Consider the following 15,066-nt stretch of genomic DNA (forward strand, 5'->3'; position numbering starts at 1 on the left):
ACGAAATAGGTACTTTAGTTAATGTGTTCAATCCAGGCAAAAAAAGTGCGCGGCGCGACCGAGACCGGTATGCATATTGGTCCCGATTCCTGCAGACATCTCTTAATTTTACTTTAAGTTATACCTGTCATTTTCTTATCCGCCGAATAGGAAAGGGACGGATGATTGACAGCTCTTAATTTTAGGAAGAATGAGTAAATAAATGAATAACCCGGGCGAATTTTTAGACGGTTGTTTTAGATTTGTGCTTAAAATTGACGTGTGTTCCATAAATTTTATGCTTGTCGATTACCCGTCCCTTTCCTTTTCGGCGGATAAGAAAATGACAGATATAACCTAAAATAAAATTAGATGGTATTTACAGGAATTAGCACCATTGTATTGTTGCACTTCCAGGGAACAGTTGCGCAAGTGAGTATACCTACGGATGCAATAATTTCTAGAACTCTGTAGTACGGAGCGTTGTGGCCAGTGAGGTTGCCATTCATTGCAGTTAGCCTACTGTGGGCAGGGCGGTGGATAGAGAAATATACCATACCCATTCTAGTTTCTGGATACTTTTATAGTGCTAGAATGAAATTACAGCATAGAATGAAAAATATCCGCCCAAGTATGTAATGCCATCTGCGCCAAATGTACAATTGTGTATTCTACCTCTATGTACTATGTTTGTAAGTTATTATGTTTTTATTTAAGTATTTGTGACACAAAGCAAGTGGAGAGTTTGAATAAAACACAGTCATGTTAATTAAATAAGTGCTAGGAATTTTATTTATAAATTATTACATTGTAATGAATTTTAGTCTCACGTGAAATATTTACAACAGACGCAGTATATAGTATTATCTCTTAACATATATTATTACCATCAGGTAATGAGCCAATAACTTATCTGAAAGTTCATCCAATTTTTTTTTTCAGATTAATTAATTTGAGTACCTAACTATAAATACTTAAATCGTCGTCTTATAGAGCAAAGCATGTAAGCGCCTCTTTTTTAAAAAAATCTTAATTGATTTATACATTGTTTTAAGTTTACGCGGTTATTATCATAAAAAAAACACATAGTAACGGGTTCTTACTAGAGCTTTAGCTAAATATATGATCCACGCAGGATATTTTTTTTTTTACCAGACGAAATAATAATAATAAAGCGATGTTAAAAGTATCGAATCCCACGCGGGGCACCTATTCAACAATAGGTACCTTGTGAAGATAAAAAGTTGATGGTTCAATTTGCATGATTGCTTCGATAGATACCTTCGTTTTGGTGGCATTCATTTAAAAACTTACTATATTATTTTTTATTATTATTAATCCTACTATTTACAAACTGGTGTTTTTTTATTATTATATCCTATTGTCGTGTAGTGGTCTGCCCGGCGGCTTGATGAAGTCAAAGTTGATTTGTCTCGTCCTGACTATTTCTCGATAGTTGATGGCTGAAAGCTTGGGGGTTCGAGTCCGGTTGGGGTCATTGAAATCCACATGGTATAGGCCAAACTTTGATCTGGAATAAAACAGGTTTATAATTTTAATTTTAGGAAATTCTATTCACTCTATAATCATTGAGCGTTAAGAAAAAAGTAAATTTAAATTCACGTGATATTTAAATTACCAATTTTTATTTATTTAGTATCACGTGAATTTAAATTTTCGAGTCTTTCTTCAGAAAGAACAGAATCGATCGACATAATCTCGACTGATACAACATTATACTAATGAACGTTACAACATTGGCTTTTCATTTTGACAGATGTAATTTTTACATTGTTTTAAGTTTATGCGGTTATTATCATAAATAAAACACATAATAACGGGTTCTTACCGCGCCGCGTTTAAAGCAGGGATATGAGACTCCCGATATTTCGACACTGTTGCAAGTGCCATGATCACGGGATGACTAATGAGATTGGAGTGGAGTAGGTAGAAATATCGGGAAATATCAGGAGTCTCATATCCCTGCTTTAACCGCGGTAAGAACCCGTTATTATGTGTTTTAATTCTAATTCTTACGGCATATTATGCGTAAGAATTGAACAGCATCATATGAGATTGTGGTCAATTTATTCCTACCCTATTGTGTATTTTCTTCAAACGTGACACTGGCAGAATTGTGATCACACAAAAGCCATTCATCAAGAACTGAATTGATTGTGGTCAAACGTGAACTTATTTTCAATGCCATAAAAAGTAGGCTTTAGATAAGCTTAGTTGACATTAGTTGGCTTGCATGTGATTAAAAACATACTGGTTTTCAAGGGCGGGTGAGATTAGTAAATCAGAAGGTTATTTTAATAATTAATCATTTATCTTTAGTGCAGTTTTCACTAACACAGTTGGCTCGACCATTATATACGGCGATACGGCTCACCATCTATCACGTAGGTCTAACATTAAGCCCGGTGAAGTGGGTACCTACTTAATTTTGCGCTGGATGTACCACAGTTGTGAGCTTGTGTTAGGTATTTCAATAAACTTTTGTAAAATGTGAAGAATGTTTTGATAATTTTATTTGCTGTGTATAATTATTATACATATATTTGCATAAGAGTCGGGAATATAATTGTTTAATAGTTGATAATATCTTCAACCACTTATACGGACTGCGCGGTCGTGACTCACGGTAGGTATGGATAAACAATTAGCTGCTTATTGAATTATAAAAGCAAATCACTCGCTAAATTGTATTTAAGTGGTAGACGTATATTTTATTTGAAATATAATAAACGTTTTCAAAATATAGTTGAAACTGAAACAAATTTTGTTCAATTTTATTTTTATTATGAACTTAAGCATCGTTTACGTTACCTACTGTTTTCTTATGTTATTTTATGAAATAAAAATAAATTTGCGATTTACAAATTGGGACCCAAGATGTCACTTAGAAATAAATTTAAAGAAATTAATATTTTAACTTTGGCATCACAATATATCTTTGAAAACTTGCAAATTTGCAAAAAATAGCGATCGGCACATTGTTAATACCCGGAATAAAAATAAACTTTCTTTACAAGTCAGTCGATTACATAAGATTACTAAATCTTTTAAGGGGCAATGTATACGTTTTTACAATAAGATTCCCATTGACATTCAGAATTTGCCTTTCAACTGCTTTAAGACAGTAGTTAAACAAAAACTTTCCAAAAAAGGTTATTATAAAGTTAGTGATTATTTAGAAGATATGAATGCATGGGATTAACTGTCTGAGAACTGATATTAGGTAGCTAAATTACTCAATTGTATATCAATATTTTATGTTTATTTTTTTAAAGAACGTCTAGGGCCCTGTGCCGAGGTTTTTCTTGCAGCTTCTTTTCCCCGGCTATACAGGTTGTGAGAAGCTGCAGTAGTTTTAGGCGGATGAGACGTTCGTTATGTAAAAATTGACGATTCAAAGTGTAACTATGTTACCTATTGAATAAAGATATTTTTGAATTTGAATTTGAATTAACATAAGATCATGCTTGTGTCTGCATACCCCATGCAGAGATGTATAATATATACACCCAACCTCGCAAACTATGTTTAAGTCCCATGTAATAAGGGGCGAGCCTATTGCTATGAACAGGGCACAAATCCTAGAAACCACGTGATATCAATTAACTCTCCGCTCCCCGCCAGCGTCTGAGCTAGATTTACCTCACCCCCTTCGAACATAGTTTAAACTTCACCCACATAGATGCGCGTGTACGATAATGTGTAGTGTCTGTGTAAGACGAGGTGAAACAGTAGACGACATGAAACAATAGGACTAGGGACCTGTGCTCGGAGGTTTTCTGGCCACGTCTTTACAGATTAGGTTAGCGTTACAGATTCCGATGTGGTAGTAGTTTTACAGCTAGTAAATATGTAATTTAATTTTTGACGTTCAAAAAGCGCTGACTATGTAAGCCAATTTTGAACAAAAAATATTTTTTTTTTTTTTTTGAGGTTGTTTGTATGAAGTGTCCGGGGAGTGCTATTATTCAGAAACGAGTTCAAACTCATAAAGTCGAATTAATCAGTTAATTCTGCGAAATTTTCATCCAACTGCTTTGTTGAACTTTACACACCACTTGACCACTTATTTCGACTCAATTTTAGATACTGCTAACCAAGAAAAGCGTGACCGGTTGTAATGATCCTTAATAATGAGAAATTCCCTGATCTGAAATCAATTACTTCAATCACTTAAGAGATGAGATTAATTTGTAAACGCAAAACTGATTAATGCCATTAATCGGAATAATATCTTTGAATTCATGAATAATTACTATTGTGATTGTAAAGTAATTGAGGGTTAAGAAGCTTACCGACAGCGATTGTAATAATAATTATCAGAGTAAGTTACGGCAATCAGACATCTATCTACAATGTCAGGTTGTAAACTTGAATTATTAAATAATTCTGTTTCATCTATTGTAAATACTGTTCAATTCCAAACGGTTAACCTCGTAAGACCGAGATTTCCAGGCACAATATTTAAACAATGGGATTTGGATTTTAAAAACACATTCTGTTTTACGACTTTAGGTATAGTTTTAGCTAAAACTGTACACTATTTGGTTTTGAATTCTTCTTCTACCTAAGTGGATTACCAACCCCATCAACCCCGGTGTCAGGGTTATTATTGAGCCGCCAAAGGCCCCTGACTTGATTCATGTAACGACTACGTACTTACATCAGTAAGTAATAATCGAGACCAACGGCTGAACGTGCCTTCCGAAGTAATGTCCTAACCAAACTAGGGATCACATAGTGATTTTTGCGATTTGTCCCCACCGGACCCGGGCCCTTTACCAAAATATGGGGAAAACTATATTAGTGAAAACATTTTACAGGCAAATATGATGAATTTCGAATAGGTACTTTTTCGACCAGCCGGATGTAAGCTTGAAAATATATTTATCAAAACGAAATGACAAATCATACACCTACTTACTTTCAAAACCAGAATAGGTACAGTCATGGCCACAACATATTGACTGCCCTTACAGTCCCAATATAAGAAGAAAGAAAGAAAGAAAGTATTTATAAGCATGTGTATATTATACAATCATGAGAAATATCATGAACCCACGATTAGAACCACGTCGCTTTGACGTATTTGACATCTACTGAGACTTACAACAGAATTTTAAAAAAGTTATTGTGATATGGTTCTAACCTGCTCGTGAACGTGTCTAGGTTTTTTGCATGTTCTCTACTGTATTGATCGAGCGGCAGTATTATATCTCGTGCATTGAAAGCAGTTGCAACAAGTTTGACAGGCATTGTTTCAATACATCCTAGCTAGAACGCTGGTAGCTACAAACAGTTCTAGATTGTAGGTACTCGTGTTTGACTCTGACACAGTCGTCACACAACACGCCATGTCACACCTCAGACGTCACACTCTATTGTGACGTTTGACTCGAGTGTCATATGCATGTCAAGTTTAATTAATAGAGGTATTGGATTCAATTGTCTGGCAATCTGAAGAGAATTACTTTGAAATATAACGTAACATAGCATCACGCCTGTATCCCTGGGGGGGTAGGCAGAGCCGTGTCGTCACGTATAAATAATTTCTAATTGTAAGAAAAACCACGTACCGCCTTTTTGAAAATAAAAAGTGAACAATACCTCTTATGCGACTGACAAAAACTACTGCAGCTTCGCAACCTGTAGAGCTGAGGAAAAGTAGTAATTAAAGAGACAGCAGGGCTATAGAATATATCTGGAACAACCCTATTGCTAAAGAACGCCTTGAAGGCATCATTCTCGCTTTAACATCTTTTCCGGCGTCTAGGTATATCTCGTTTGAAATAAAATGTACATTTGTCATTATACGACGAGATAAAATGTTAATATAATACTAGTCTACGTTCTATTAACGTAATTCGAGTAGTTATAAGTTCTTATTGTGCAGGTCGTGTACAAATTCAAATTCGGTTACACTTTGAATCGTCAATTTTTACATAACGAACGTCTCATCCGCCCAAAACTACTGCAGCTTCTCACAACCTGTATAGCCGGGGAAAAGAAGCTGCAAGAAAAATTTCGGCACAGCCCACACGATAGAAGAAAAAGTTGGTGATAATATCAAGTCGGCTTCAAAGCATTGCTTAACAACTTGTCACATCACGCAGTTTGGACAAAACAAAAGAAAACACAACTCCACTTACACATATCCATCTGTCCATTCAAAATCGTCCATCAACGTCCAAGCGAAGTAACCTTGCACGTTGCATCCATCCTGGTACATGGCTAGCAGCATTTGGTACAGATATTTGTTATAGTATGACACTCTTTCGTAGTCCTTGAGGCCGCCAAAGTCGCAGCTTCCGTTCTCCGTGATAATAACTGGTATATCACTGCCGTAGTTTCTCTTTATCCAGTTCAGCAGTTTCCTGAAGCCTGGTGGGTAGACCTGTGTTAAACACAAATATTACATACATACATAATTATATTATATAAATTCGCTGCTTGGGGTGGAGTAAGTACTGCCTAGTCTAAGTAAGTTGAAAATTTTTGTTCTTAGTAAGTAAAATATTGCATCGAAAGGTTCCAAGCCGAGCGATAGTTTGCAAGTAAGTTTGATTTGTAATTAACAAATCATAAAATAAAGAACGCAAATTAGGTAGCGGTAAGTAGGAACGGAAATGAGGAAGCGCTAGGAAGAGTAAGGAAAAAAAGACAAATACTGAAAAATATTGAGGACAGAAGAGGCAAGATGATTGGACACCTAATAAGACACGACGAATTTATTAAAACATAATAGAAGGAAAGCTAGAAGTAAAGAAAGGAAGGGGAAGACCAAGAAGAGCTTACATGGAACAGATTAAAGAAAAGGTTAACGTCGTGTCTTACAGGGAAGTCAAGGAATTGGCTTTTGATAGACTGGAATGGAAAATGCTACACCGACAAGAGCGTGGCTCTTAAATTGATGATGATGATGAAAGTAGGTAGGCATAACACTGGTATGTAAGTAGGTAGTGTTTTTTTCGTGACTTATTTTTTATTTTTCGCAGATGGTATTAACTACTTAGCAGTAATGTACTCGTAGAGTAAGTACTAAATACAGGTTTATATGTAATGAACATACTATAATTAATGTAGTTCCAATCTGCAGAATATATTAGTACAGTTCTTTTTTTAATCTAAAAAAAGTAGACTTTAAATATTCCAAAGTTTTTTTTTACCTCATAGTAGTAGGCTTTTAATCTGATGCAATTTTAAGGTCTCTTGCAGTTGTGAAAATAATTATGTACTGTAATATATTGAATAGAATAACTGTCAAGTCAAAATGACCAGGCAATTTGTTTAGACCACACCTAAATCTAGTTTTAAGCGAAGCCAGTTACTTAGTTGCATTATAATAGTAGTATTAGTAGTCGACGCAAATAAGGCAAATGAATTGAATATTTGTTGTCGAACGTTTATTCCTTGTAATTGTACAGTCATGAGCAATATCATGTACTTATCCACTTTAGAACCCTGTCGCACTATCATATTTGACATTTAATGAGACTTACGGTTTAATATGTCAAAAAAGTTAATGTGACATGGTTTCAAAATGTATACATATTAGTACTCGTGACCGTACTATAATCAGATGCAAATCTAATTATGGACTTAAACGGCTACAGCCCAATGCCCTCTCAATATTATGTGGCCCCCAAGACAAACAAAGAACAAATGACTGATCACAGGAATACCCGGAGAGTAAGGAAGCAGGTTTGCCAGCATGGCTCTGCTAGTTGCGGTAGGCGGCGGTACATGTCACACAGCTGAGCAAAATATTGAAAGTAAATTATTATAATTGTTATATTTATACATTGTTTTAAGTTTACGCGGTTATTATCAGAATTAAAACATGTAATAACGGGTTCTTACCGTATTTAAAGCAGGGATATGAAACTCCCAATATTTCGACACTGTTGCAAGTGCCATGATCACGGGATGACTGATCATGGCACTTGCAACAATAATTAAAGCACATAATAACGGGTTCTTACCGCGTTTAAATGGGGATATGAGACTCCCGATATTTCGACACTGTTGCAAGTGCCATGATCACGGGATGACTGATGAGATTGGAGTGGAGTAGGCAGATCCATAATTTTCTACGGGCAAACATATCTGTCTACCCTCTTTCTCTGCCGCTTGTTTATGTTTTTGATACCGGAATGTTCGGAACCATCTGAACTCGCACGAAACTCACTACGACAAACCGCACTCACTGTGTCCTCACGTTTTTTCACCACATTAGGCCGTTTCAAGCTTTTTACAACACCTACTACTGGATTCCACATACTCGACAACTTGAACCCGTCTAATTATGATAATAACCGCGTAAACTTAAAACTTGCAACAATGTCGAAATATCGGAAGTCTCATATCGTATCGCGGTAAGAACCCGTTATTATGTGTTTTAATTATGTTATATTTATACTAGGTATAGAACGATGCGGGCAGCGCAGGACCGATCGTCGTGGAGATCCTTGGGGGAGGCCTATGCCCAGCAGTGGGTGTCATACGGCTGATGATGATGATAGAACGACAAGTCTCCGTTCCCCACCATGGTCTGAGCTAGGTTTAACCACCCCCCACTCCTGTTTATATGAAGTGTCCGGGGGTGCGACAGGACCCTCAATTCAATGTTCTTCTTGTATTTTTCGTAGGCGCAGGACCGGCGTGCGTGTATGAAGTGATTGATAAATGTGGAGGAAGCAAGAGAAGTGTGTCAGGATCGAAGCAAATGGAATTCTATAGTCTCTGCTTACCCCGGTGGGAAATAGGCGTGAGTTTATGTATGTGTGCAGGACAGCAATATCTTTAAAGGTCAAAATCAGCACCATTTATTTTAATTAAATTACCTAACTTATTGGTAACTTAATTTACTTTTGCCTATCAGTTATAAATATGTTGAGAGTAGGTTGAGTTTACTTTTTATTAAATAATCGAAATAACAATAAAAACGATACCGGAAAACGAGCTAGATACGCAGTTGATATGTTTCGATTCGATATTTTTTTGTGAAACTGTCATTATGTAACATTATTGGAGCTTATAATCGACATTTATCTAGTCACGTCAATCACATAAACTATAATTAGTAATTGCAATGTTTTTCTTACAAGCCAAGTAGGTATAGCTTATGATTAGGTATTATGAGGAGGTATTATTATGATTGTTATGGGCTAGAGAATGGTGACCATTTGCGTTTTATATACATTATGCTGGTGGTGTTTTAACGGCTAACCCGCAGTAGAGCAGAGTGGTGGACCATACTCCACCACTCTGCTCTCTCTCTAGTATGGAGCATACTCCATACCCCTTCCGGTTGATTGAGAGGAGGCCTTTGCTCAGTAGTGGGACGTATATAGGCTGATTATGTTTTATGTTATGTTTTGTAAGCATTATTTACCATATTTTGATGTCCTAGTGAGATAATTTCTTTCATTCATCTCTTATCGCTATGGGCTCAGTAGGGTCGATTCCTCTTTTCAAATATAATCCTCTACGAGGATGCCCGGAGCCGAGGTTAGATAGATGATAGATAGATAGATAAATGATTTATTTGGTCTACAGACACACATGCATACAATACAAATCAACAACAATACACACCACATACAAAATGTTTAACACACGCCAGGTATGTATGTGTGCTGCAGCAGCGCAAAACGGTCATAGCTCAGCGCAAGCATTTGCCCTTTCGAGCAAATCGCTGATTTTCAGCTACAACCCGGATAGAGGAAACCGCGGATACGGTAACCGAACTAATTGACGTTGTTTACAAATAATAAATAATGCATGCAGAAGATAATCGTAAAAATGCGTTGTAAGATTACTGATATACCTACGTACATAATAAAAAGATACTTGTTTGATATTTTATAGGTATATATATATATAATAACAATCTAAATGCATAGACAAAATAACTATAAAGCAGTGTTCGCCACTTATGCAAGAAGTTGTGAATTTTCTTGTTTCTGACAATATAGAAGTATTTTTTTTACTTTTTCCTTAAAAGATAATTTTGATGTAAGAGCTCTTATTGGTGGTGGAATATTATTCCAACACTTCGTTGCATGGTAGCGAAAACTGCCAGTGAATGCTACTGTTCTGTGTTGATGTACACTTAAAGGGGGGCGTAAAGTTCGGGGCTCATGCCCACTTTTGTATCGTTTATCAAAATGTGGGAATTTCAGTTTCGAAAAAAGATAATCGGGATTTTTGAATTTTATTATGTCGAACATTAAGGAAGCAATGTGTAACTGTCTACGATACTGCATATTAAGTATACTGGCATTATTTAAAAATGGTGTAATATGACCCCTCGGCGGTACATTAAAGATGTATCTACAGCATGCATTCTGCACGCGCTGTATTAACCGACTTGTTTTATATAACAGTCGAGGGCCATATACAAGATCTGCATAGTTGAGACGAGACAAGGTTCGCGCCCAAGTCCGCCCAACTGGACAGCCTCAGGCCCGTTGTCTTAAATTTTGTACCGGGTGAGAGCCGTCAGCGCTCCCCATTTGTCCGGCCAAGTAGTTAATACCGTTAGCCGCAATTAAGGCCCTTGCACAGTTGGCTATCGATCTTTATAAACAGCGAAACAGCTTACCTCAGAGATTTAAGCAGCTCGGTTAAGCATGGGAACTTAGTCCATCATACGATAGATGTACCTCGGACTACCACGATTAGGAATAAGTCTATATCTTTTTTTTAACTTATACTAACTTATTATTCTAGTATGTCTAAGCTTATGTTATGTATTAAGGAACATAATGAAGGAAAGGGTCGTACCGTGAACCAGTCAGCCCCGGGTTTTGGCCAGTTAGGGTTCTGCGTAAGCCGCACGCCAGTGTCGTGGTCTAACGAGGGCACGCGCCAGGTCTCCTCGAAAGACGATGGAGCCATCAGGAACGTCGTGTAGTGGTTCAGGCCGAAGAAATCTGAGCTACCGTGGAGCTGGTCAATCTGGAGGAAATGTAAAATGATTAGAATTTATCGCCATTCCTGTTTAAGTACCATATTTCTTACTCTGTTAACTGGCAAGCAGGCCAGGCGAGTGGAAGAAGTAAAATTGGTATCAGGATCGTCATTAGTGGAACTCTGTGGTCTTTGCCTAGAGAAATAGGCATGATCTTATGTTTGTAAGTATGAAAGTAATTATTACTGTTCGTAATTATAAAGTATTGTATAGTTGTGCTAACGAATAAAATCACTGTCTTTACAAAGTGAGGTAATGCTGTGAACAGATGATTGGAAAATTAATAAGACACGACGAATTTATTAAAAACATCATAGATGGAAAGCTACAAGGAAAGAGAGGAAGGGAAAGACCAAGAAGAGCTTACATGGAACAGATCAAAGAGAAGGTGAACGTCGTATCTTATAAGGAGTGGCCTTTGATAGACAAGGATGGAGAATGCTACACCGAAAAGAGCGTGGCTCTTAAATTAGTGACGATGAATGCTGTGAACAGTATCAACTCCATATTTACTACTATCAAGTTTATGTAAATACTAATCTCCAACTTTCCGATTTATAGTAATGAACTAAAGTAGGTTTACCTCTTCTAAAGTGAAGTATGGAAGTCGGGACCGTGCGAAGCCTTGATGCAGACTGATGTTATCGACGCGCTCGCGCACTATAGCTGGGTAGTCGCCAGTTTTGGAGTAGATTGGGTGCGCGTAGATTCCAAACTGTATACAAGGTACATCATCAAATAATGTAAATAATATAAAATTTAACAGTTTCACACAAGAGAGAGAAACAGTAAAACTAGACATATCTAGTAAACTAGACATAACTTGGTTTTATCGAAAAAGTGATCAGCTTAAATATTGTAGGGTGAATACTGACATTTTAAAATATCCGGAGTACCTACACCGGCTGGCATCTCAATAAGAGGTGCGCCGGTTCGAATCCCTGTACCGTTGCAGCTATGAGATATCAATTTATTTTAAGTGCAGTTTTCACTAACAACGTTGGCTCGACCAATAGACGACGATACGGCTCACCACCTATCACGTTGATCAAACAGAAAGCTCGGTGACGTGTTGGTACTTACTTCATCTTCCACTGGATATACCTCTGACTACCCCGATTGTCCGATTGCCCTTGGTCTTGGTTCCATACAAGACCATTAACCCGGCCCCAGGGGGGACAGAGTCATCTTCTCTGCCCTCCACTGGGGCAATTCCTGTTCGGCGCGTCCTTGCCGCGGGGGTGGGCGCCTCTTACTTCAGTAGGCCGGAGTAAGATGGTGGCTGAGTTCGAATAGGGACCCAGACCTACGGGGTATAACGTAGAACCCTTGCCCAGGGATACAGGTGAAGACCTCAACGGCTGCAGAGGCGGAGATGGGAGCCATCGGTACGGCAATGCAGGACGGAAGGGGCATGTCACAGGGACTGTAACCTGGAACCTGACAGAGGGCAGCAGTAACTGTCAGTACTATTCAGAGGCAGAGGACAGGAGTCCTAGTATGGCTTTGTAATAGACTACTCTGGGCGCCATCCCACTCGCGTCAGACAGAGTACTGCGGGGCGGAAGGCAAGAGGGAAACCACTGCCCTATTTTTCCCTAAAAAAGTAGCATGGAGAGTATTTTACAGAAATGCTGCACCGACAAGAGCGTGGTTCTTAAATTGATGATGATGACCCCGATTGTGATATAGTAGGTACGGTCACGAGTACTAATATATGTATATACACTTTGAAACCATGTCACATTAACTTTTTTGACAATTTAAACCGTAAATCTCATTAAATGTCAAATATGATAGTGCGACAGGGTTCTAAAGTAGGTACATGATATTGCTCATGACTGTACTATAACAAAGGCAACTAGAAAGGAACTGATGTAATTATAAACAATTAAACACAGCAAAAAAACAGCCTCCGTGGTCTAGTGGTTAGAGCGTTAGGATCACGATTTGGAGGTCCGGGTTCGATTCCCGACGGGGACATTTTCGAAATCACTTTATGACACTATCCTTGGTTTGGTAAGGACTTTTCAGGCTTGAATCACCTGATTGTCCGAAAAAGTAAGATGATTCCGTGCTTCGGAGGGCACGTTGAGCCGTTGGTCCCGGCTGTTAGCCGTAAAAACACCTCCACCAACCCGCATTGGAACAGCGTGGTGGAGTATGCTCCATACCCTCTCCGGTTGATTGAGGGGAGGCCTGTGCCCAGCAGTGGGACGTATATAGGCTGTTTATGTTATGTTATGTAATTAAAACACATAATAACGGGTTCTTACCGCGTTTAAATCAGGGAAATAACCGCGTAAACTTGAAACAATGTATAATTAAACACAGTGTAGCCAACTAAGTATTTCTATAAAGCAAGAACCTTCACCACGGTTAAGGCCATACAAGAACTGGTTTCTGCGAAATGAGTTCACTAGACGCAAGTTCATAACTTGTATGACAGGAATGATTGAAGTCGTGTACGTCTAAATATGTGCGCTGTTGTTTACAGGAAGCTTTTGTCATAGCGATTAATCTGGAAGCATTATAGTTATGGTAAATTATGTACATTATTATGTTTGTTAATTTAGTATGAAATAGACGAAATAAGGGTTTAATTTCTGGTACAAAGGCGGACGGCACAAAGGGATATAGGTTGGTAGTTTCTTTATAAAATACTAATTACTTATATTAAAATTTAAAAATGTACATTTTGTTACTTCTGTTTGAATTATTTACGAATTCGAGAAAACGGCAAATTCGCCGAATTCGGCGGAATTTTGCTGTTTTCTCGAATACAAATACTACATAGAAATACTTCTATGGCGTCATAAATTAAGGTGCGTGCAACGAAAACTACACATAAGATAATAACTAATTCGTGCAAGGCTGCTACCGGGGTTTCAACCGGCGCTCTCCATTTGAGAAGCAAGCAGGTGACCATAGGACCACAGTGGCTATTTACGAATAGATTATCATGAAAATACATGTTAAGTAGTTCTTTATATCTTACATGCATCTGTAGATACCGTTCCGCCGCCTCATGGTCCTCAGGTTTGCTGCTGTCGTGAGGTTCTGCCCAAAACGCGTCCAGAGTTATGCCAATCTTTCCTGGAAGAGGATTCACCAGTCATTCGAGTAATATTGCCACTTGCCGTCAAACGGCACTCCACTGTCTTCGCCAAACACTGAACTAAAAACGACGTGGAAATCAAGAAACTGTGTGTTGAGAAAGCTAGTATGTCTATACTTCTACGTATCGATGGAGTAAAATGCTGATCCATATGTCATTATATTATGGTCATGCAAAAGCTATCAAAAATCAATAAAATCTTTAATTTTGTAGTATTTTAGATGGTACCGAGTACGGTAAAACTACTGGGAATAGGGGGACAAAATCCATTTATACAATTCTTTCTGGCATTAATAATCTATCTAAATATATAAAAGCAAAAACTGACTGACTGACGTATCAACGCACAGCCTAAACGGGTTAACGTAGCCACTTGAAATTTGGAAGGGACGTAGCTTAGGTATCGTAGAGGTGCACTAAGAAAGGAATTCTCGAAATTCCCACGGGAACGGGAATTAGCGGGAAAAAACATTTGTATGAAAAAAACATTCTCATCTCTGAATTCCAGACGAAAGCTTATAGGTACATCAGGGTTAGCCTCCTCTGATTGTATTTTCCTAAATTTATATTAAACCAAATTAAAATAAACTAATAATCTAAAAATTAATAACAATTCATTATTTAACTGAGCTACTTTTAGTCGCTTACTTTTCGTATTTTCTTGTAGTTTTTAATCAGTGCTGTTAATAATGAAATTAGGTAATAATTTTTGTCATTAATTTTATTCACATAGTACGCTTTTGTGACTTTATTAAATTTATTTGATTGTTTTTATTATTATTTACTGTTCTCGTTCATATTATTCTATTACGGATATATTGTTATTATTTTTTTTGTATAATTTTCGACACAATGTAAAAATTGTTCAGAAATAAATAAACTTGAAACTTGAGCTACTTATACTATAACCTCATTTAAAAATAATAAAATTAAGCATTTTTTTAACCTTTCTCCCACACACACAAAGATGTCT

General features: G+C 37.4%; 1 protein-coding gene across 1 annotated transcript in view; it reads right to left on the bottom strand.

The window, feature by feature from the left end:
* Window positions 1-744: 744 nt before the first annotated feature.
* Window positions 745-15,066, bottom strand: part of LOC126369641 (myrosinase 1-like) — a 42,875-nt gene continuing 28,553 nt past the window's right edge. The window contains exons 6-10 of the mRNA XM_050014176.1: window positions 13,974-14,071; window positions 11,559-11,690; window positions 10,789-10,962; window positions 6,150-6,394; window positions 745-1,510 (exon numbers count right to left, since the gene is read on the bottom strand). Coding sequence (XP_049870133.1) covers window positions 1,351-1,510; window positions 6,150-6,394; window positions 10,789-10,962; window positions 11,559-11,690; window positions 13,974-14,071 — 809 coding nt within the window. The 3' untranslated portion in view covers window positions 745-1,350. The remainder of the gene's footprint in view (window positions 1,511-6,149; window positions 6,395-10,788; window positions 10,963-11,558; window positions 11,691-13,973; window positions 14,072-15,066) is intronic.

Source organism: Pectinophora gossypiella, chromosome 9, assembly GCF_024362695.1.
Source record: "Pectinophora gossypiella chromosome 9, ilPecGoss1.1, whole genome shotgun sequence".
Lineage (NCBI taxonomy): Eukaryota > Metazoa > Arthropoda > Insecta > Lepidoptera > Gelechiidae > Pectinophora > Pectinophora gossypiella.